The 24,899-nt window shown below is 42.4% G+C and overlaps 1 protein-coding gene across 1 annotated transcript in view; it reads right to left on the bottom strand.

Annotated features, from left to right (window-relative positions):
* Positions 1 to 24,899, bottom strand: part of FRAS1 (Fraser extracellular matrix complex subunit 1) — a 214,211-nt gene that overhangs the window by 127,233 nt on the left and 62,079 nt on the right. The window contains exons 16-21 of the mRNA XM_070756926.1: positions 22,099 to 22,242; positions 20,046 to 20,186; positions 17,830 to 18,091; positions 16,038 to 16,122; positions 14,392 to 14,718; positions 6,122 to 6,272 (exon numbers count right to left, since the gene is read on the bottom strand). Coding sequence (XP_070613027.1) covers positions 6,122 to 6,272; positions 14,392 to 14,718; positions 16,038 to 16,122; positions 17,830 to 18,091; positions 20,046 to 20,186; positions 22,099 to 22,242 — 1,110 coding nt within the window. The remainder of the gene's footprint in view (positions 1 to 6,121; positions 6,273 to 14,391; positions 14,719 to 16,037; positions 16,123 to 17,829; positions 18,092 to 20,045; positions 20,187 to 22,098; positions 22,243 to 24,899) is intronic.

Below are 24,899 nucleotides of genomic sequence, written 5' to 3'. Positions count from 1 at the left end.
GCTTTAAAGGTCATGACCAACACTTTGAATTGTGACCAGAAATTGATCGGCAGCCAATGCAAGCCACAGAGTGTTGAAGAAACATAGGCGAATTTTGGAAGCCCCACGATGGCTCTCGCGGCTGCGTTCTGCACGATCTGAAGTTTCCTAACACTTTTCAAAGGTAGCCCCATGTAGAGAGCATTGCAGTAATCGAACCTCGAGGTGATGAGGGCATGAGTGACTGTGAGCAGTGACTCCCTGTCCAAATAGGGCCGTAACTGGTGCACTAGGCGAACCTGGGCAAACGCCCTCCTCGCCACAGCCGAAAGATGATGTTCCAATATGTTCCAATATGTTCCTATATAATGCACAAGTCTTCAGATCAGCTGCGAGAGCAGTCATGGGCTTCCCCTAAATATGCCCATGTTACACCAACACTCCGCAGTCTGCATTGGTTGCCGATCAGTTTCCGGTCACAATTCAAAGTGTTGGTTATGACCTATAAAGCCCTTCATGGCATCGGGCCAGAATATCTCCAAGACCGCCTTCTGCCGCAAGAATCCCAGTGACCGATTAGGTCCCACAGAGTTGGCCTTCTCCGGGTCCCGTCCATGAAACAATGTAGTTTGGCGGGAGCCAGGGGAAGAGCCTTCTCTGTGGCGGCCCTGACCCTGTGGAATCAACTCCCCCCCAGAGATCAGAATTGCCCCCACCCTCCTCGCCTTTCATAAGCTCTTTAAAACCCATCTCTGTCGTCAGGAATGGGGGAATTGAGATATTCCATTCCATCTAGGCCTATACAATTTATGCATGGTATGTTTGTGTGTATGTTTGATTTTTTAATATGGGTTTTTAGTTATTTTAAATATTAGATTTGTCATATGCTGTTTTATTATTGTTGTTAGCTGCCCCGAGTCTACGGAGAGTGGCGGCATACAAATATAATAAATAAAATAAATTTTTAAAAAAGTCAAAAAGAGGGTGGTGAAAATATTTACTGACCCCTCACATCCTGGACACAAACTGTTTCAACTCATACCCTCAAAATGTCGATACAGAGCACTGCGCCTTCCACCATTTTTGTAGCCCATCTTTGGACCCGTTCAATTTTATCAATAGGAAGTTACTGCCACCGGTCAGCTGGAGCTGTGCATGCAGCTTCATTTCCACCGGTGGAACTGCCCTCCACCCCACATAGGCTGCCCATTACTTTAGGCTGCCCATTACTGTGCTGTTGCATGAGTATACATGCTCTGAAGCAGGTTTTATTATTATTATTATTATTATTATTATTATTATTATTATTATTTAATAATAATTTATTAGATTTGAATGCCGCCCCTCTCCATCCAAGATAAAATACAGGAAATAGTATAAGGGCAGACTAGATGGACTATGAGGTCTTTTTCTGCCGTCAATCTTCTATGTTTCTATGTTTCCTGGATTGCTCCCCAGTGTTTGCCTTCCTCCGCCGAACAAGGGGACACAATCTGAAGTTAGTTGGGGGAAAGATCAAAAGCAACGTGAGAAAATATTATTTCACTGAAACAGTAGTAGATCCTTGGAACAAACTTCCAGCAGACGTGGTTGGTAAATCCACAGTAACTGAATTTAAACATGCCTGGGATAAACATATATCCATTGTAAGATAAAATACAGGAAATAGTATAAGGGCAGACTAGATGGACCAGGAGGTCTTTTTCTGCCGTCAGTCTTCTATGTTTCTATGTATCGGAAAATGCTAAGAGTCTCTTCTATTGCAGTGGCTATAAACAGGGCCAATTAATAAAGAGGTTGCAGCATTCTACTATAGCACCCAATATCTACCACTCTGAACTCAAATGAGACAGGCAGAGATACAAAAAAACCCTATTGATGGACTTAATTGTCCTTGTCTAAAGACTTCGAAATATCTTCTAGGTATCGAGCGAGCCTGAAAATGAAAGAAATGGACTCGGAAGATTACACATAACCATTTCGTCTTTCCGTGCTTCCTTAATGTTGATTTAATTTTAGGCCTAGAGAGACCGTATTATAAAAATCTATCAATTTCTGGTAATTTCGGAGCTGAAGGGAGTGGAGTGACTTATTTTCTCCCATCCTGAATGTTGTGGTTAGCTCTGGCCCAGCTCCTGCCCCAAGGACTGTGGATGTGGGGGAGACATCCACATGCTGCAGGTCTGTTTTGCCCCCCGGTGGAATCTGCTGATGAAGGCTCCTCTAACCAAGAAGACATGAGTGACAGGGAGGAGGAGAGTGTGGCAGACAGCTCAGAAGGAGATCAATTATCCAGCTCCTCCTTGGATTCAGAACAAGAGTTAATGATACAGCCACGCATGCGGAGAGCGATGCATAGGGAGCAACAACTGAGAGATTATTATCAAAGAAAATGAGGCCACCTGTGGTTGGGTGGGGCTGTGGTATTTAGTGAGGCTGCTATAAATAGCAGCCTGTGGGTTTGGCCATTGTGGAGGATTATCTGATCGTTGTGTTTCATGACTGCTTTACTGACTTTGACTTTTTGGGTGCTGCTTTTTCCCCGCTTTGAAACTAAAGCAGAGCAAAGTGTGTTTCACTTTGTGAAAGAAGAAGGACTGTGAATTGTCTCACAGCTGCAAGCTAAGTATCACTGAACTGATAAGGGACTTGTACAAATTACCAGTTTGTTTGGAGACGAGTGCTCTTTGTTATACCAAAAGAGGGTTTAGTTTAAGTGAATTTTCATTATAAAGAACATTGTTTTGAATTTTCAAACGTGTGTGTGTCTGAAATTTGTACCTGTGAATTTTTGGGAGGATTCTACCAGAGAGCCCATTCGTGCTGAATAGATCTTTGAGGAGATTGAATTTAATTTAATAATGTAATTTATTTGATTTATATGCCACCCAATCCTATGGGACTCAGGGCGGCTACCAGACATACCACCAGAGAAATTATAGAAACATAGAAGATTGACGGTATTTTATCTTAGGATGGATATATGTTTACATGTTTTTAATATTAGATTTATTTCATTGTAATATTGTTTTATTATTCTTGTGAGCCGCCCCGAGTCTTCGGAGAGGGGCGGCATACAAATCTAATACATTATTATAAATTTATTATTATTATCCCAGGCATGTTTAAATTCAGTTACTGTGGATTTACCAACTACATCTGCTGGAAGTTTGTTCCAAGCATCTGCTACTATTTCAGTAAAATAATATTTTCTCATGTTGCTTCTGATCGTTCCCCCAACTAACCTGAATCATTCTCTATTACTATCATCAATGAAATCTGGCATTGAATGTTCGGTGATCATTTATTTATCTTGGTTATTGTTATCTGTCCATAAATCTATTGTTTTCTTACCGCCTTATGTTAAGTTTGTATTAAATATTTAATATCTTAAAAAATATTGTTTCTATAGATATATTACAAATATATATATAATAAAGTTAATTGTAATTTCCAAAAAGACAATAAAAAGAAAAGAAAAAAAAGATTTTTTAAATGATGTATTATTACATATATTGTGGTTTTAGTTTTCTTTTCTTTTTGCAAACCAGCCAGTTTATTTATTTATTTATTTATTTAATTTATTGGATTTGTATGCCGCCCCTCTCCGGAGACTCGGGGCGGCTAACAGCAATAATAAAACAGCGTACAATAATAATCCAATACTAAAAACGATTAAAACCCATTATATAAAAACCAAACATACATACAGACATGCCATGCATAAAATTGTAAAGGCCTAGGGGGAAAGAGTATCTCAATTCCCCCATGCCTGGCGGCAGAGGTGCGTTTTAAGCGGCTTACGAAAGGCAAGGAGGGTGGGGGCAATTCTAATCTCTGGGGGGAGTTGGTTCCAGAGGGCCGGGGCCACCACAGAGAAGGCTCTTCCCTTGTGTCCCGCCAAGCGGTATTGTTTAGTTCTCCTAAGTACTCAAAATTTCCACGAAAGGTTCTCCAGAACCTGTCAGAAGCTGTTGTATTTCACCCCTACCCTGGTCTTTTAATTCTTTCTAACACGAATTAGTAAGCAAAGCGACTGCCGTCATCACCCCTTCTTGACAATACAAAAGGGATTTTCAACAGCCCCCTTTTTAAAGCTCTACTCTCTGCACACTCTTGCATTCAAAAAGTATTTTATCAGCTACAAACAAATATACATCAAACACCGAAGTGCTTAGCCTGTATGGAATACCATTAGATCTAATGCTTGTTTTTCTAGGCCGTTTCCTGGGAACTGCAAAGTCTGGTCACGTAGCGTTCGTTTGTTTTTCTTAAATCTGGAAGAGTTCTTTCCGACTTAAATGAGAAACGTGCAGAAGAAATGTTCCTTTCCAAGGCGCACAGCGATACGAGGGCACACTAATGTTTGTACACAGGTAGGAACTTTCTATCATTACAATTACAGGCAATATAGTATTTCCAGATTTCCTTTCTATAAACCAGGAGTCAGCAACCTCCGGCTCTGGAGCCGCATGTAGCTCTTTCATCCCTCTGCTACAGCTTCCTGTCGCCGATCGGGTCCACAATTGATAGGGCTTTCGGTTAGGACAGTGTTTCTCAATTATTTTTTGATACGCACCCCTCCCAAAGAAGTAAACATTTCACAACCCACCCCACCCCAAAATATCCACCTAGATGATTGTTTGCAATAATCAGCATGTTTTCTTTGAAAAAACTCAAGCGGCTTATGATTGGGGTATAATGTGTTTAAGTGATGCCTTAATTTATTTGGCTTCATGCTGTCCGCTGCCAACATTTTTTAGACACAGTCAACATTCCGGTCTTTCCTGCTTTTTTTCTTTTGAATTTTGTGATAAAGAACATTGTTTTTGAACTTTCAAGTGTGTGTGTGTCTGAAATTTTTACCCTTGAATTTTCAGGAGGCTCCTATCAGAGAGCCCGACAGAACAGATGCCATGATCAGAAAACATTAACATGGAGTCGGCATTTTATGCATGAACTTCCATGTGTCCATCTGGGCTCAAATCTCCCACCTTCCCTGCTTTGGTGTCTTGCTTGTGGGAGGATTACTGTTCAATTTATCCTGGATTCGCACATCTTCTAAGAAGGCTGAATTTGTACAATTCACTTGCACAAAGTGTTGTGAATTTGCTGGAGCAGGGGCCTCCAAATTTCACACTTTTAGGACTTTCGGACTTCAACTACGTGACTTCTGGGAGTTTGAAGTCCACAAATCTTAAATTCGCCACGTGTAGAGACACACCCTCCGCCCCCCTGCTAAAACCATGGTGCCTGTTATTCATGTTATTCGGCTGTGGCGAGGGGGGCGTTTGCCCAGGTTCGCCTGGTGCACCAGTTGCGGCCCTACTTGGACAGGGAGTCATTGCTCACAGTCACTCACACCCTCATCACCTCGAGGTTCAATTACTGCAACGCTCTCTACATGGGGCTACCTTTGAAAAGTGTTTGGAAACTTCAGATCGTGCAGAATGCGGCCGCGAGAGCTATTGTGGGGCTTCCTAGATTTGCCAGCGTTTCGCCAACACTCCCTGGCCTGCACTGGCTGCCGATCAGTTTCCGGTCACAATTCAAAGTGTTGGTAATGACCTATGAAGCCCTACATGGCATCAGACTAGAATACCTATGAGACCGCCTTCTGCCGCATGAATCCCAGTGGCCGATTAGGTCCCACAGGGTTGGCCTTCTCCGGGTCCCGTCGACAAAACAATGCCATCTGATGGGCCCCAGAGGAAGAGCCTTCTCTGTGGCAGCCCCGGCCCACTGGAATCAACTCCCCCCGAGCAAGGCAAGGAGGGTGGGGGCAGTTCTAATCTCTGGGGGGAGCTGGTTCCAGATGGTTGGGGCCGCCACAGAGAAGGCTCTTCCCCTGGTACCCGCCAGACGGGTTACACCAGCGTGTCTGCCATTTGAGCACCAACAATTTGGCTTCTTTGAAAGTCTAAGAGGTCTGCCATTTCTAGAAGGTTATAACCAATTCCCTTAAATTTCTGTTTAAAAAAAAGGTAGTTTAAAAAACATATCAAATAACAGAATTAAAAAAAACATTAAAATATGTCAAGTTTTGATTGATTCGAACATTATGATGCCAAAAGGTCAAGTGTTTCCATTTTTTTGTCCACCTCCTGTAGTAACTCAACAGGTACCAGACTTCCCAACTTACCATATTGTGGCTTGTCCCTGATTGTATAGATGATGGCAGAATCACTGGCCCCGGACATCTCGGCTTGCAGATTTCTTTTGGTGATTTGCAACATGCCTCCCTCTGGGACCCAGACGGTAGAGCTGATAACCAGGCGAGGAATGCCATTGCTCTGCAAAGAAGATCGGAAATACATAAAGTCATTAAAGGAAGCGATGAATGGGAGGCGAGGTTGGAAGATAACCAGCTCCCTCCGGAGATTCGCATTACCCCCACCCTTCTCACCTTTCGCAAGACCCTTAACACCCATCTATGTCACCAGGCATGGGGCAGCTATACCGTGCCCCTTCTTCTCTGACCATTAAATGTTATGTGAGGATGTGATTGAGTAGACTGACTGTCTTTTAACATAAGGGGATTTTTAGCTTACTGTTTTAACTACAGTGATACCTCGTCTTACGAACTTAATTGGTTCCAGGACGAGATTTGTAGGGTGAAAAGTTCAAAAGACGAAACAATCTTTCCCATAGAAATCAATGGAAAAGCAATTAATAGATGATAGCTAGATGATAGGTAGGTAGGTAGACGATACATGATAGACAAAGACAATAGATGATAGATCAGTGTGTGTGTGTGTGTGTGTGTCTATGTCTGTGCTACAACGACTCTGGCATAAGCCAGTGAAAGTGGTCCCAGTGGTACTTGGCACGCTGGGCGCAGTGCCAAACGATCTCAGCGGACATTTGAAAACCACCGGAATTGACAAAATCTCCATCTGTCAATTGCAAAAGGCCGCTTCACTGGGATCGGCAGATATAATTCACCGCTACATCACGCAGTCCTAGGTGCTTGGGAAGCGCCCGACTGGTGATGGAATACGCATCCAGCATAGTGATCTCGTTTGCTGTGTTGTATTGAAATAATAATAATAATAATAATAATAATAATAATAATAACAACAACGACAACAATAATAATAATAGCCTGAGTCTTTCGAGTATTCGTTGAACAGATCTTAAGGCGACAACTTAAAACCAGGCAGCGGATGAATTTCCAAATGGAATGGATGCCAATTTATACCGTCACCCAGAGACTCATTGAAAGCTCTAATGGCTTCTATGAACTTATCAGGCTCAAGAAATCAGGACAGAGTTCAAAAGTACTATAACAGTGATGGCGAAACCTTTATCCCTCGGGTGCCGGAAGCCCATGTACACACACTATCGTGCCTGCGGGGGCGGTTCTTACACCAGATTGGCCTCTCTCTCCCTCCCTCCCTCGCCCTCCCTTCTTATTTTCATGCAATTCATCTACTGAGGATCCAATTCAACCTTTGAAAATGTCCCAAAGATGCTTTTTCAAAAGACATTTGGACTTTTTCTTTCTTTTTCTTTTTTTCTTGAATACATTTTACTTCTCATTTAGAAGCTTCTTCAGTTCTTCAACAGGGAATAGCAAAAAAAACCCCAACAACCTCCAGATGCCTTTTGAAAAAGCACCTTTGTCATGAGTTGTTGTATCCTGCTGTGAGCTGCCCCGAGTCTGCGGAGAGGGGCGGCATACAAATCTAAATAATAAATAAATAAACAAACCGTGACCTGGATGACGGAATCTCCATATGCTTTGAAAATATCCATATCCCATCATTTCGTTGCCAAAGATCGAGAGCTAGGGGTTCAGAGTTTAACTCTGTACTTTGTGACTTATTCAATCAAATTAAGCAAACTCTGGCTTAGCTGTGGACCCAGTTAAGTGGTCCGTGAGATTTTCCAGCATGTGAATAGCTCGTTGTGAAAGGTAACCAGAGCAAAGAGGCTATTTTAAGTTACAACTCAGTGCAAATCTGCCAAACATGGATGTAGATTAAATCCATTAAACCCCTGCCCTTGATCATTATTATTATAATTAATTTCGCTGTGTTTCTAATTGCTAGAGAGTCCTAACGAGCTCATTGGGAACATTTCTAGGTGCTCTTTAAGACTTAGGATGGTAGGTCAATGAGCTCATTAAATTAGATTGTTTTATTCAGTACGAAATAGAGAATCTATTCAGAAATCCATTGTTCCTAAAAGCTATACAATCAGTTCACACAGTTACCTCGTTGCATTAAGGAAAAAATCACAGAGATTTAAAATGTTCTGAACAATCAAGGAAACTTTTGTAGAAGAGCAGGTAGATCCGCGGTGGTGGTGGAGTTAAATGTGTTAGTAGTTTAGAGTCCTTACATTGCCACAAACAATCTGTTCTGTCGGGCTCTCTGGTAGACTCCTCCCAAAAATTCACAGGTACAAATTTCAGACACACACACGTTTGAAAATTCAAAACAATGTTCTTTATAATGAAAATTCACTTAAACCAAGCCCTCTTTTGGTATAGCAAAGAGCACTCGTCTCCAAACAAACTGGTAATTTGTACAAGTCCCTTATCAGTTCTGTGATACTTAGCTTGCAGCTGTGAGGCAATTCACAGTCCTTCTTCTTTCACAAAGTGAAACACACTTTGCTCTGGTTTAGTTTCAAAGCGGGGAAAAATCAGCACACAAAAAGTCCAAGTCAGCAAAGCAGTCACGAAACACAATGATCAGATAATCCTCCACAATGGCCAAACCCTCAGGCTGCTATTTATAGCAACCTCACTAATTACCACAGCCCCACCCAACCACAGGTGGCCTCATTTTCTTTGATAATAATCTCTCAGTGGTTGCTGCCTATGCATAGCTCTCCGCATGTGTGGCTGTATCATTAACTCTTATTCTGAATCCAAGGAGGAGCTAGATAATTGATCTCCTTCTGAGCTGTCTGCCACACTCACCTCCTCCCTGTCACTCTTGTCTTCTTGGTCAGAGGAGCCTTCATCAGCAGATTCCACCGGGGGCAAATCAGGCCTGCAGCATGTGGATGTCTCCCCCACATCCACAGTCCTTGGGGCAGGAGCTGGGCCAGAGCTAACCACAACACAATCCAAGTCCAGCCCCCTTTTAATTCATTTGATCCTTATCTGATGCCAATTCAGATTTGAATCTTAGTTCTTATAAGCAATAAATCCTTCTGAATTGCAACTTAATAATACTGGATATTAATCTCATTTAATTCCGCCTCCTAGCTCTTCCTGCTTTTTTTTTTCGTAATGCCTTAGACGACACAATATTTTTCTTCGAGACATTTCCACAGCTCCTTATTTGAAAGGGTCACAGCAAAGGTGGGATTCAGCAGGTTGTGATCAGTTCGGGAGAACCTGGGGAAATTATCCCAAATTGAAAAAAAGTGGTTTTTCACTGTGGGATGGTGACACACAAACCCATTCAGAACAGGGACAAAGAACTTTCTTATTAGTTTTTGGCAATGAAATGGCTTGAAAAACACTGCTCTAGATTTTTTTCTGTTTTTCTTGAGTTTCTATTCAACCACCTGTTCTGCCGGCGTGTCTCAAACGCCTGTAATTACAGGGTAATTAGTCCAGGAAGACACACACCACACGATAAAAGTAAAACCCAAAAGTTTTTATAAACATAAAAACAGAAACAGCTCCCTTCTTAAATGTCAAAGGGATTTTCTGGTTCACACAAGGCACAGGTTAAATGCAGTCCAATTGCTCACCCAATAACTGGGAAATTGAGTCCAATTCTAAAGCCCAGAGAGTACGCACAAACAATCCTGAAGAGCAAAAACCACGATCTTGACGAAACAATGAATCAGATAAACTGCCATGAGGCTAAAACACCACGCTGCATGATATGACTTGGTTCCGGGACGAGGTTCTTAAGGTGAAAGGTTTGTAAGACGAAACAATAGGAATAAATGGAAAAGGGATTAATGCATACAAGCCCAAAATTAACCCCTTTTGCCAGCCAAAGCACCAGTTTTTGCGCTGCTGGGATTCCCCTAAGGGAAACCCCACCTCCGGACTTCTGTGTTTTTGTGATGCTGCAGGGGAATCCCAGCAGGGAAATCCTAGCATCGCAAAAATGTGCGCTTCGCTGGTAACGGAAGTCCAGAGGTGGGGTTTCCCAGCGAAGGGAGCATCAGTGAAATCGCAGCATCGCAAAAACACCGAAGTCCTTGAAACCCCACCTCCGGACCTCTGTGTTTTTGCGATGCTGCGATTTCACTGAGGCTCCCCTCGCTGGGAAACCACACCTCTGGACTTCCGTTGCCAGCGAAGCGCCTGTTTTTGCGCTGCTGGGATTCCCCTGCTGGGATTCCCCTGCAGCATCGCAAAAACACAGAAGTCCGGAGGTGGGGTTTCCCATGGAGGGGAGCCTCAGGGCAATCCCAGCAGCGCAAAAACGCTGGCAACGGAAGTCTGGAGGCAGGGCATCCCAGCAGCAGTGGTGGGTTTGTAAGGTGAAAATAGTTTGTAAGAAGAGGCAAAAAAATCTTAAACCCCGGGTCTGTATCTCGAAAAGTTTGTATGACGAGGCGTTTGTAAGACGAGGTATCACTGTAATCCCAAAATTCTACGTTTCTTGGTCAAACATTATTTTCATGAAAGGTAACGTGGTAAAGATTGATTGGCAGGGATAATGATTCCTATAGGCTACAGGATTTAACATTTAATCGAACAAAGATGAAATCTTTTAAGACTCCCTGCCAAGAATGGTCTGAAACACCTCATTACTTTCAATATCTTCAAAATAAGTAGCAGAGTAGTTCAAAAGGAGCTAAAACCTAAGACGGCAAATGAAGAGGTTTTATCATATTTTAAAACCTTATAAAACAAAACTCAGAACATCTGCTAGGGCTCCTACCTAATTGCTATTTAAATCCAATTCAAAAACTGAAGAAAAGATGCAGGATTAAAGGAATGCAGAATTGGAATAGGATAATTAATGCGTAAGTATGACACGATCAATGAAAGATAAATAACTAATTCTCCACAAGGTGATGCGAAGGACTTGCCAGGGTTGACTATCCTACAATATTATGCATATGATTAAGAATCATGGCTATCATTTTTTATTATTATTATTATTATTATTATTATTATTATTATTATTATTATTATTAATTAGATTTGTATGCCGCCCCTCTCCGAAGACTCGGGACGGCTCACAACAGTAACAAAAACAGTATAACAATGGGACAAATCTAATAATAAAAATATATAAAAACCCCAACAATTAAAAACCATACAGCACATACATACCAAACATGAAATATAAAAAGCCTGGGGGAGATGTCTTAGTTCCCCCATGCCTTGCGATATAGGTGGGTCTTGAGTAACTTGCGAAAGACAACGAGGGTGGGGGCCGTTCTAATCTCCGGGGGGAGTTGATTCCAGAGGGCTGGGGCCGCCACAGAGAAGGCTCTTCCCCTGGGGCCCGCCAAACGACATTGTTTGGTCGATGGGACCCGGAGAAGGCCAACTCTGTGGGACTTTATTGGCCACTGGGATTCGTGCGGTAGAAGGCGGTTCCGGAGGTATTCTGGTCCAATGCCATGTAGGGCTTTAAAGGTCATTGTCAACACTTTGAATTGTGACCGGAAACCGATCAGCAGCCAGTGCAGGCCGCGGAGTGTTGCAGAAACGTGGGCGAATCTAGGAAGCCCCACGATAGCTTTCGCGGCCGCATTCTGCACGATCTGAAGTTTCCGAACACTTTTCAAAGGTAGCCCCATGTAGAGATCGTTGCAGTAATCAAACCTCGAGGTGATAAGGGCATGAGCGACTGTGAGCAATGACCCCCTGTCCAAGTAGGGCCGCAACTGGTGCACCAGGCGAACCTGGGCAAACGCCCTCCTCGCCACAGCCGAATAACATGCATAACAGGCACCATGGTTTTACTTTAAGATTTGTGGACTTCAAACTCCCAGAAGTCACGTAGTTGAAGTCCGAAAGTCCTAAAGGTGTGAAATTTGGAGGCCCCTGCTCCAGCAAATTCACAACACTTTGTGCAAGTGGAATGAATGAATGAATGAATGAATGAATGAATGAATGAATGAATGAATGAATAAATAAATAAATATTTTCTGAGTATTTCATTGAGTATATACATTAAAAATGAAACAGAAATAAATATAATGCATGATATAACAATCATATACAGTGGTACGTCATCTTACAAACGCCTCGTCATACAAACTTTTCAAGATACAAACCCAGGGTTTAAGATTTTTTTGCCTCTTACAAACTATTTTCACCTTACAAACCCATTGCCGCTGCTGGGATGCCCCACCTCCGGACTTCCGTTGCCAGCGAAGCACCCGTTTTTGTGCTGCTGGGATTCCCCTGAGGCTCCCCTCCATGGGAAACCCCACCTCCTGACTTCTGTGTTTTTGCAATGCTGCAGAGGAATCCCAGCAGGAGAATCCCAGCATCGCAAAAACGAGCGCTTTACTGGCAACAGAATTCCGGAGGTGTGATTTCCCAGCGAGGGGAGCCTCAGTGAAATCGCAGCATTGCAAAAACACAGAGGTCCAGAGGGGGGGTTTCCCATGGAGGGGAGCCTCAGAGGAATCCCAGCAGCACAAAAACGGGCGCTTCAGCTGGCAAAAGAGGTGAGTTTTGGGCTTGCACGCATTAATCGCTTTTCCATTGATTCCTATGGGAAACATTGTTTCGTCTTACAAATTTTCACCTTAAGAACCTCATCCCGGAACCAATTAAGTTCGTAAGACAAGGTATCACTGTATATTGTACTAAGACAGAAATAGAAGAAAGGGGGAAAAAGAGGGAGTAAGAAAGATACAGCAGAAACGGGGAATTAGAGAAAATAAAAAGGAAAAGGGGGAATATTTTTGTCGCTTTCAATTGACACATTTTTTCCTCCTCTCCAACTCCCTACAAATTACAGGCTGGCAAAAAAAAAAAAGGAAAAAAGGAAAAACACTGTGACAGAGATACCCCTGGGGACAGAACGACTGTACCCAGCAATTTCTGAAAAGAGAAGATGGTTTAAAGCCGCATGAATATTTCCTTTGAAGTGAGTCCTTTAAATGACTTCTAAGTAAATAAGTATAACACTGTGCATTAGATCTATAATGTGGATTGGAATGTTCAACTGTTGCACTGTATTTATTTATAGGTGTCCCACCTATATCTGGGTGAGATCATCCAAGGGTATGGGGTGAGGTATCATCAGTATGCAGATGATACCCAGCTCTACATCTCCACCCCTTGTCCAGTCAGCGAAGCAGTGGAAGTGATGTGCCGGTGCCTGGAGGCTGTTGGGGTCTGTTTTTATTATTGTTGTTAGCCGCCCCAAGTCTGCGGAGAGGGGCAGCATACAAATCCGGTGGGTGGGTGGGTGGGTGGGTGGGTGGATGGATGGATAGGTAGGTAGGTAGGTAGGTACATAGATAGATGGATGGATGGAGGGAGGGAGAGAGAGAGGTAAGCAGGTAGGTAGGTAGGTAGGTAGATAGATAGATAGATAGATAGATAGATAGATAGATAGATAGATAGATAGATAGGCAGGCAGGCAGGCAGGCAGGCAGGCAGGCAGGCAGGCAGGCAGGCAGGCAGGCAGGCAGGCAGGCAGGCAGGCAGGCAGGCAGGCAGGCAGAAAGTGTTGTGGTTCAGCCTGAGGCTGCTCAGGGACCGGCTGTGTCTCTGCTGGCTCCATGCCCGGAGGAGGATGACAGCGAAGAGGAGGGGGCTGAACAGTCGGACGGGGGAGAGGAAAATCAGGAATGGGACGAAGGAGAACAGTATGAGAGCCCGGGGGGGGGGGCTCTCCCCAGCCAGTAGTTTGGAGTCATTAGGTGATGAAACTCAAGCTGTCATTGACATGCGACAGAGACGGTCAGATCAAAGAAAGGAGCAATTTAAAAAGTATTATCAGCACTGAATTAGGAACAGCTGGGTTTGGGTGTGGTCCTCCTTAGCAGGGTTTAAAAGGCAGGCAAGCCCTTGAAGCCATGTGGAGTGTTATCAGTTTGGAGTTGTGTTATCCTGTCTTGTTTCTCGGCGTCTCTGTTCCTGGCTTGTGGCCCAGCAGCTTTGGAAGACTCGTGGGAGGTATAGATCTGCTATCTACAGCCTCGGCTTGGCAGCAAGAATTCTGTATTGCTGCATGGACTTTTGCCTTCGTGGATATATCTGAAGATACAGCATTTTCCTGTTTGTAAGGACATTTTCTGTTATCTGTGTTTTTCTTGAATTTTATAAAACTGCCTTTGCCTTTTTCCAGTGTGTCTGACTTCTCTTTTTGGGTTGGTATTGGCTTCTGGAGTGACCCGAACAGAAAGATAGATAGATAGATAGATAGATAGATAGATAGATAGATAGATAGATAGATAGATAGATATCTGTTGGGCACCAAATTATTAAGCATCCTTGACACAACTTACCTTTAGATCAATCTTGATGCGGAAGAATATATTCTGAAAGTGGTACCCATCGCTCACTTGCAGAACCGCCGCGTCTTCCAAACTGTTAGATCCATCATGAATATAACCCACGAGTCCTCCTGAAAGTTCATCGAGGTTGAACACATGCAGAGTCGATGGGCCACTTCCTGAAAGCTTGACCAATTGCCCATGTTTTGGAGGATCTAAAATGGTCACCGTCACATCCTGAGGATTATCCCTATCCTGGACATCAAGCAAGTGTTTGGTTATAGTTCCAGCATCTCCTTTGCTAACAACGAGGACTTCGTTCTTGAGGACATAAGGAGGCTGAAATAGAATGACAAGAAAGAAGATATCAGCTCCTGAGTCACTGGTACAGGTAGTTCTCAACTTAGAACTGGTCACTTAGTGATCGTTCAAAGTTATGATGGATCCCTCCCCCACCCCCCAAAATAGTATTTAAGACCTGGATTAAAAATTCTGACTGTGATTTATGGGTATTTTTGTCGCAAACTGTTCTGTCGAGCTCTCTGGTAGAATCCTCCCGAAACTGCACAGATACAATTTCAGACACACACACGTTTGAAAATTCAAAACAATGTTCTTTATAATGAAAATTCACTTAAACCAAGCCCTCTTATTGTATAGCAAAGAGCACTCGTCTCCAAACAAACTGGTAATTTGTACAAGTCCCTTATCAGTTCTGTGATACTTAGCTTGCAGCTGTGAGGCAATTCACAGTCCTTCTTCTTTCACAAAGTGAAACACACTTTGCTCTGGTTTAGTTTCAAAGCGGGGGAAAAATCAGCACACAAAGATCGAAGTCAGCAAGGCAGGCACGAAACACAATGATCAGATAATCCTCCACAATGGCCAAACCCTCAGGCTGCTATTTATAGCAGCCTCACTAATGACCACAGCCCCACCCAACCAGAGGTGGCCTCATTTTCTTTGATAATAATCTCTCAGTTGTTGCTGCCTATGCATCGCTCTCCGCATGCGTGGCTGTATCATTAACTCTTGTTCTGAATCCAAGGAGGAGCTAGATAATTGATCTCCTTCTGAGCTGTCTGCCCCACTCTCCTCCTCCCTGTCACTCATGTCTTCTTGGTCAGAGGAGCCTTCATCAGCAGATTCCACTGGGGGCAAAACAGGCCTGCAGCATGTGGATGTCTCCCCCACATCCACAGTCCTTGGGGCAGGAGCTGGGCCAGAGCTAACCACAACACAAACCAGTTTCCAGCAAAATAAAATGCTCTTACAGACAAGGAGTTTGCTTAATGAATTGCAACGTCCACTTAATAACAGTGGCTTTAGTTTCATCAGCATCTTGCTTAATGACTGCCATGTTAGCTTGAAGACCACTGCAAAAAAATGTAAAATCGCATCAGTCGCATGGATGACTCAACTTACAACCATTGTGACATACAATGGAAATTCTGGAATCTATTATGGTCTTAAGCCGAGGACCACATATAAACCGGTTCACAATCAATTTCACCGGCTGTTGTGCACATTCAACTTTGTACAGAACAAAGTATTCAATGAGAATATTTCGTTCATTCAGATCTAGGATGTGTTCTTGGAGTATGTGTTTTCTCCTCCAGCCTGTTCAAAAAGGTAAATCCACCCATCCTCTACCTTACCTGGGTTGAAAGAGCTCGAACAGTGAACATTACTGGCTCAGATGTGGATCGTTGATAGCTGAGCGTCAGGAAAAACTGCCCATTCCTAAAGGAAACCCCAAAACAGTATTATATTGATATAAATGTAATTAATTACTATGTAGATAGGTACACATTTTCATACATCCAGAAGAGGAGCAGCTGTATATTTTTCTGGGCTTTCAAGCCCGTCTAAATGAAATCTACATTTATTTTTTATTTTATAATTCAAGGCCCTATAATAATGATCTCCCCTCTTATTTTCCCCACTAACAACAACCCTGAGGGCTGAGAGACATCCTAAGTCACTCAGCCGGCTTTCATACCTAAGAAAAAACTAGATTTCACAGCTGCCTGGTTTCTAGGCCACTACTTTAACCACTACAGTGATCCCTCGATTTTCGCGATCTCGTTCTTCGCGAAACGCTATATCGCGATTTTCCCCACCCAATGACGTCACTCTCTTCCTTCTTTTCTCATCTTTCTTTCTCTCTCTCTTTCTCTATCTTGCTTCTTCCTCTCTAACACTCTCTTCCTCCCTCTCTCATCTCTTTCTTTCCTTCTCTCACTTTCTCTATCTCTCCCCCTCTTGCTGGCGGGCGGCGGGCGGGCGGCGGGCGGCGGGCGGGCGGGCGGGCGGGCGAGCGGGGGCATCAGCGAGGAAGACCCAGGGAAGGTTCCTTCGGCCGCCCAGCAGCTGATCTGCTCGGCAACGCAGCGAGGAGCCGAATCGGGGTTTCCCCTTTGCGTGGGCGGCGGGGAAACCCCGAAAAATCGATTATCGCGAGGGGTCTTGGAACGGAACCCTCGCGATAATCGAGGGATCACTGTACACCAGAATGTATTGCCCTCTTCAAATCTGACCATAAATTTAGATTTCACAAAGGAACTTTCACTTTTGACCTCTTGCAGCTTTCTTTCTTTCTTTTTAACAAAAATACAGACATACAATGTATTTTCTCTGACCAGAGTATCGCTTGAGTCAAAATTTTTATACAGCTTATAACATCCCCATACACAATTTTTATATATTTTCCATTTCTGCCATAATATTCTTTCTCTATGTGTTTTATTTATATTTACCTCCTACTTTTTTCCCTTATCCTTTAAGATAATTTAATTACCCTTTAAGAGCTTCCCATCTTAATTCCTAAGAGGTCAGTAAGGGGCGAGTACAAGTGCACTAGAGTGCCTTCCGTCCCCTGTCCTATTGCTCTCCTATATCTCCTATACCTTTCTTCTATTCCTATATCTCTTCTTCTATTCTTTCATTGATATGTTCTATTCCTATATCTTCTCTTCTATTCTTTCTTAGATATATTTTACTATGAGTATCTCCTCTATAACCTTCATCATGTATTTTATTATGTGTATATAGATATATACCCACTAAAACCCTCATTGTGTATTGGATAAAATAAAATAAAATAAAATAAAATAAAATAAAATAAAATAAAATAAAATAAAATAAAATAAAATAAAATAAAATAAAATAAAATAAAATAAAATAAAATAAAATAAAATAAAATAAAATAAAATAAAATAAAATAAAATAAAATAAAATAAAATAAAATAAAATAAAATAAAATAAAATAAAATAAAATAAAATAAAATAAAATAAAATAAAATAAAATAAAATAAAATAAAATAAAATAAAATAAAATAAAATAAAATAAAATAAAATAAAATAAAATAAAATAAAATAAAATAAAATAAAATAAATAAAATATTCATATTCTCGTAGAGAAGAGGTAAAGAACCACCAAATAATCACCTGGATTTCATTTTGTCATGGACAAAGAAAACACGCTGTTCCTTCACGTCTTCCCAGGTGAACTGGGTCTGTTCTCTTTCTTTCCCTTCAGCCAGGACTACCAGCCTGCCGTTGGTGGGAAGGACGGCCACGCGGAACAGGAGGCCTTCTCCGTAGCTCTCTCCGTTTTCTACTTCCAGCAAGGAACCATCTAGTAGTTTCAGCCCACCAATTCCTACCAAGAGGAGGCTCTTGGCCTTGAGCACAGGAGCAGGCCCAGAAGCTAAAACGAAAGAAACAAAATTAATCAAAATTTGCTCTTTACTTATTATTCTTGCACAACACTCCTTCCGTAATGTTTAAAGTCACTGAACTTTGTGGAATGGAATGGAATAAAACAGAACAGAACAGAAAATATGAAGTGGAATGGAATATAGAATAGAATAGAATAGAATGGAATGGAATTGAATTGAATGGAATAAAACAGAACAGAACAGAAAATATGGAATAGAATGGAATGGAATATAGAATAGAATAGAATAGAATAGAATAGAATAGAATGGAATGGAATGGAATGGAATGGAATAAAACAGAACAGAACAGAAAATATGGAATAGAATGGAATGGAATATAGAGTAGAGTAGAATAGAATAGAATAGAATAGAATGGAATGGAATGGAATATAGAATAGAATGGAATATAGAATAGAATAGAATGGAATGGAATATAGAATAGGATAGGATAGGATAGGATAGAAAATATGGAATAGAATGGAATGGAATATAGAATAGAATGGAATGGAATAGAATAGAATAGAATAGAATAGAATGGAATGGAATGGAATAAAACAGAACAGAACAGAAAATCTGGAATAGAATGGAATGGAATATAAAATAGGATAGGATAGAATAGAAAATATGGAATAGAATGGAATGGAATATAGAATAGAATAGAATGGAATGGAATAGAATATAGAATAGAATAGAATGGAATGGAATGGAATAAAACAGAACAGAACAGAAAATATGGAATAGAATGGAATGGAATATAGAATAGGATAGGATAGAATAGAAAATATGGAATAGAATGGAATAGAATATAGAATAGAATAGAATAGAATAGAATAGAATGGAATGGAATAAAACAGAACAGAACAGAAAATATGGAATAGAATGGAATGGAATATAGAATAGGATAGGATAGAATAGAATAGAAAATATGGAATAGAATGGAATGGAATATAGAATAGAATAGAATAGAATGGAATAGAATATAGAATAGAATAGAATAGAATAGAATAGAATAGAATGGAATGGAATAAAACAGAACAGAACAGAAAATATGGAATAGAATGGAATGGAATATAGAATAGGATAGGATAGGATAGAATAGAAAATATGGAATAGAATGGAATAGAATATAGAATAGAATAGAATAGAATAGAATGGAATGGAATAAAACAGAACAGAACAGAAAATATGGAATAGAATGGAATGGAATATAGAATAGGATAGGATAGGATAGAATAGAAAATATGGAATAGAATGGAATAGAATGGAATAGAATATAGAATAGAATAGAATAGAATGGAATGGAATAAAACAGAACAGAACAGAAAATATGGAATAGAATGGAATGGAATATAGAATAGAATAGAATAGAATAGAATGGAATGGAATAGAATGGAATGGAATAAAACAGAACAGAAAATATGGAATAGAATGGAATAGAATATAGAATAGAATAGAATAGAATGGAATAAAACAGAACAGAACAGAAAATATGGAATAGAATGGAATGGAATATAGAATAGAATAGATTGGAAGGGACCTTGGAGGTCTCCTAGGCCCGGGGTAGGCAAAGTTGGCTCTTCTATGACTTGTGGGGAGCATGAAAACAGCCTTCCATAAGGCCAAAAATTAGCCAGCGAGTGCACACATGTGCCCTGGACCTGACATAGGACAATGCCTTGCGTGCCCTCAGATATGGCTCCTTGTGCCACCTATGGCCCACGTGCCATAGGTTTGCCATCATGGGGCAAGGCCCAAGAGAGGGTATAAATAACACTCATTTTCCACTCCGTGTGTTCGGCTGCCCACAACCACCTGTTCTTCATGGTTCTGCTTCACCATTAAGCCCTCATTCCAAGCAGCCTCCATGTTTCCAGTCTCTCTCTCCCCGCTTGGAACTGAACCCAGATGGAGATTCCTTCCAACGGGGTGGAGGGGGGAACTCACACTTGCACTGCTGGTTTCGGGGGACGTTGTAGAAGCCACGCCCACAGTCCGCCACACAAAGGCCTTTCTGCAGAAAAGTAGTGGAATTACAAACTCGGCATCTGGCGGAACTGTCACACTCCAAGCATCCCTCAGGGCAAGCTAGCATGAAAGGGAAAGCAAGATTATTATTATCATTATTATTATTACATCAGTACAACACAGCAAACGAGATCACTATGCTGGATTTCGTATTTCATCACCAGTCGGGCACTTCCCAAGCACCTAGGACTGCGTGATGTAGCAGCGAATTATGTTTGCCGATCCCAGTAAAGCGGCCTTTTGCAATTGACAGATGGAGATTTTGTCAATTCCGATGGTTTTCAAATGTCCGCTGAGATCCTTTGGCAGTGCGTCCAGCGTGCCAAGTACCACTGGGACCACTTTCACTGGCTTATGCCAGAGTCGTTGCAGCTCGATTTTTAGATCTTCGTATTTCACTAATTTCTCTAGCTGCTTCTCCTCAATTCTGCTGTCCCCTGGGATTGCAATGTCGATGATCCATACTTTCTTTTTCTCCACCATCAGGATGTCTGGTGTGTTATGCTTCAGAATTCAGCCAGTCTGAAGTCGGAAGTCCCACAGTAGTTTTGCTTGCTCATTTTCGACCACTTTTTCAGGCTTATGATCCCACCAGTTCTTTGCCATTGGTAAATGGTAGTTCCAGCACAAGTTCCAGTGGATCATCTGTGCCACAGCATTATTATTATTATTATTATTATTATTATTATTATTATTATTATTAATTAGATTTGTATGCCGCCCCTCTCCGCAGACTTGGGGCGGCTCACAACAATAATAAAACAGTGTACAGTGAACAAATCTAATATTTAAAAAATATCTAAAAACCCATTATTTTAAAAACATACAACACAAGCATACCATACATAAAACTATATAAGCTTGGGGGAGATGTCTCAATTCCCCCATGCCTGACGGCAGAGGTGGGTTTTAAAGAGTTTGCGAAAGGCAAGCAGGGTGGGGGCAATCCTAATCTCCATGGAGAGCTGGTTCCAGAGGGTCGGGGCCGCCACAGAGAAGGCTCTTCCCCCAGGTCCCGCCAGATGACATTGTTTAGTAGACAGGACCTGGAGAAGGCCAACTCTGTGGGACATAACTGGTCACTAGGATTCGTGTGGCAGAAGGCGGTCTGCCCATGTTACACCAACACTCCGCAGTCTGCATTGGTTGCTGATCAATGTTGGTTATGACCTATAAAGCACTTCATGTCACCGGACCAGAATATCTCTGGGACCACCTTCTGCCGCACGAATCCCAGCAACCGGTTAGGTCCCACAGAGTTGGCCTTCTCCGGGTCCCGTCAACTAAACAATCTCATTTGGCAGGACCCAGGGGAAGAGTCTTCTCTGTGGCGGCCCCGACCCTCTGGAACCAGCTCCCCCCAGATATCAGAGTTGCCCCCACCCTCCTTGCCTTTCGCAAGCCGCCCCGAGTCTGCGGAGAGGGGCGGCATACAAATCTAAATAATAAATAAATAAATAAATAAATAAATAAATAAATAAATAAATAAATAAATAAATAAATAAATAAATAAATAAATAAATAAATAAATAAATAAATAAATAAATAAATAAATAAATAAATAAATAAATAAATAAATAAATAAATAAATAAATAAATAAATAAGCTCCTTAAAACCCACCTCTGTCGTCAGGCATGGGGGAATTGAATTTTTTTTCCTCCCTCCCCCCTAGGCTTATAGAATTTATACATGGTATGTTTGTTGGTATGATTGGTCTCTTACATTGGGGTTTTTTAGATTACTTTTTTAATATTAGATTTGTTACATTGTTTTTTTATTGTTGTTAGCCGCCCCGAGTCTTTGGAGAGGGGCGGCATACAAATCTAAATAAACTAAACTAAATGAAGCATAATTGCTCGAATAATGATCTTGTCGCAACGGGTGAAAATCTCTGGTGTCCTTTTGCACTTTTTAAAATTTACATCCGATTGCTCTGGGCATGTTTAACTTGTAACGCGCTCATTCATTTACCTAGACATATCTGCCCTCCGTGGTCTCCATAGTACTGCTTTCCACAAGACAAGACGCACTGGGATTCCAGGAGCAGGAACGGAGCCTGGCAGCGCACACATTTCCCAGGCCCATCGCACTGGAGGCAGGCGTCGTCTTCGCATCCTGCAAAACCCCATAAGAAACTCAGAAAGGGGTGTTGCCCAATGTACAAAGGATGAAGCGATTCGTTCTATGCTTTTATCCCCTAACCACCACCTAAAAACCAGGACAGCAAACAGAGTCTGTCATCTGCACCTCTATAACTGTCTGGTTCGGTTCTGCAACCCAACAAGACCGACACAGACTTCAGAGGAGAATTAGAACTGCAGAAAAGACAATTTGGTTATGACCTGTAAAGCCCTTCATGGCACCGGACCAGAATACCTTCGGGACCGCCTTCTGCCGCACGAATCCCAGCGACCGGTTCGGTCCCACAGAGTTGGCCTTCTCCGGGTCCCGTCGACTAAACAATGTCGTCTGGCGGGACCCAGGAGAAGAGCCTTCTCTGTGGTGGCTCCGACACTCTGGAACCAGCTCCCCCTGAGATTAGGATTGCCCCCACCCTCCTTGCCTTTCGCAAACTTCTTAAAACCCACCTCTACCGTCAGGCATGGGGGAACTGAAACATTTCCTCCTTGCCCATGTTGTTTTGGTGTTAGATTGATTGTGTGCTTGTTTTCTAATATTCTGGGGTTGTTTTTTATGATTTTTTTAGCTTAAAATTGTAATTGGATTGGTGGGTATTGGATTTGTTATTATGTATTGTTTTTACCATTGTTGTGAGCTGCCCCGAGTTTGCGGAGAGGGGCGGCATATAAATCCAATAAATCTTATCTAATCTAATCTAATTGCTGCCAACCTGCCTTCCTGTATACACTTTTCCATGTAGAGAGCATTACAGTAGTCGAGCCTCAAGGTGATGAGGGCATGAGTGACTGTGAGCAGTGACTCCCAGTCCAAATAGGGCCACAACTGGTGCACCAGGCGAACCTGGGCAAACGCCCCCCTCGCCACAGCTGAAAGATGTTTCTCTAATGTGAGCTGTGGATCGAGGAGGACGCCCAAGTTGTGGACCCTCTCTGAGGGGGTTAATGATTCCCCCCACAGGGTGATGGACGGACGGATGGAATTGTCCTTGGGAGGCAAAACCCACAGCCACTCCGTCTTATCCGGGTTGAGTTTGAGTCTGTTGACACCCATCCAGGCTCCAACAGCCTACAGACACCGGCACATCACTTCCACTGCTTCGTTGACTGGACATGGGGTGGAGATGTAAAGCTGGGTATCATCAGCGTACTGATGATACCTCACCCCATGCCCTTGGATGATCTCACCCAGCGGTTTCATGCAGATATTAAATAGCAGGGGGGAGAGGACCGACCGCTGAGGCACCCCACAAGGGAGAGACCTCGGGGTCGACCTCTGCCCCCCCACTAACACCGGCTGCAACCGACTGGAGAGGTAGGAGGAGAACCACTGAAGAACAGTGCCTCCCACTCCCAACCCCTCCAGCCAGCGCAGAAAGATACCATGGTCGATGATATCGAAAGCCGCTGAGAGGTCAAGGAGCTCCAGGACAGAGGATAAACCTCTGTCCCGGGCCCACCAGAGATCATCCATCAATGCGACCAAAGCAGTTTCCATGCTGTAACAGGGTCTGAAACCCGACTGTTGAGGACCTAGATAATCAGCTTCTTCCAAGGACCGCTGGAGCTGGAGCGCCACCACCTTCTCAACAACCTTCCCCATCAAGTTATTGGGTGAGAACTTGGATTGCATTTAACCTGTGCCTTGTGTGTACCGGAAAATCCCTTTGACATTTAAAAAGGGAGCTGTTTCTGTTTTTCTGTTGATAAAGACTTTTGGGTTTTCCTTTTATAGTGTGGTGTGTGTCTTTCTGGACTAATTACCCTGTAATTACGGGCGGTTGAGACATGCCGGCAGAAAATTAAGTAGAGGTACCACTGTATCTAGTAAGCAGATTCTTTTCCCTATTTTCCTCCCCCAAAATTAAGGTGCGTCTTATACTCCAAAAATACAGTATTTCTGCTGATCACCAACTGCTAGCAGTTTGGCAGGTCAAATCTCAGTAGGCTCAAGGTTGACTCAGCCTTCCACCCTTCCAAGGTCGGTAAAATGAGGACCCAGATTGTTGGGGGCAATATGCTTATTCTCTATAAACTGCTTACAGAGGGCTGTAATATGGTAAATGATTTAGCTTTACTAGATAAATGGTCAAAGCAATGGAAACTGCAGTTTAATGTTTCCAAATGTAAAATAATGCACTTGGGGAAAAGGAATCCTCAATCTGAGTATTGTATTGGCAGTTCTGTGTTAGCAAATATTTCAAAAGAAAAGGATTTAGGGGTAGTGATTTCTGACAGTCTCAAAATGGGTGAACAGTGCAGTCAGGCGGTAGGGAAAGCAAGTAGGATGCTTGGCTGCATAGCTAGAGGTATAACAAGCAGGAAGAGGGAGATTATGATCCCGCTATATAGAATGCTGGTGAGACCACATTTGGAATACTGTGTCCAGTTCTGGAGACCTCACCTACAAAAAGATATTGACAAAATTGAACGGGTCCAAAGACGGGCTACAAGAATGGTGGAAGGCCTTAAGCATAAAACGTATCAGGAAAGACTTCATGAACTCAATCTGTATAGTCTGGAGGACAGAAGGAAAAGGGGGGACATGATCGAAACATTTAAATATATTAAAGGGTTAAATAAGGTCCAGGAGGGAAGTGTTTTTAATAGGAAAGTGAACACAAGAACAAGGGG

This window comes from Erythrolamprus reginae, chromosome 7, assembly GCF_031021105.1.
Source record: "Erythrolamprus reginae isolate rEryReg1 chromosome 7, rEryReg1.hap1, whole genome shotgun sequence".
NCBI classification, from domain to species: Eukaryota; Metazoa; Chordata; class Lepidosauria; order Squamata; family Dipsadidae; genus Erythrolamprus; species Erythrolamprus reginae.
This window is presented reverse-complemented; position numbering and strand designations above follow the sequence as displayed.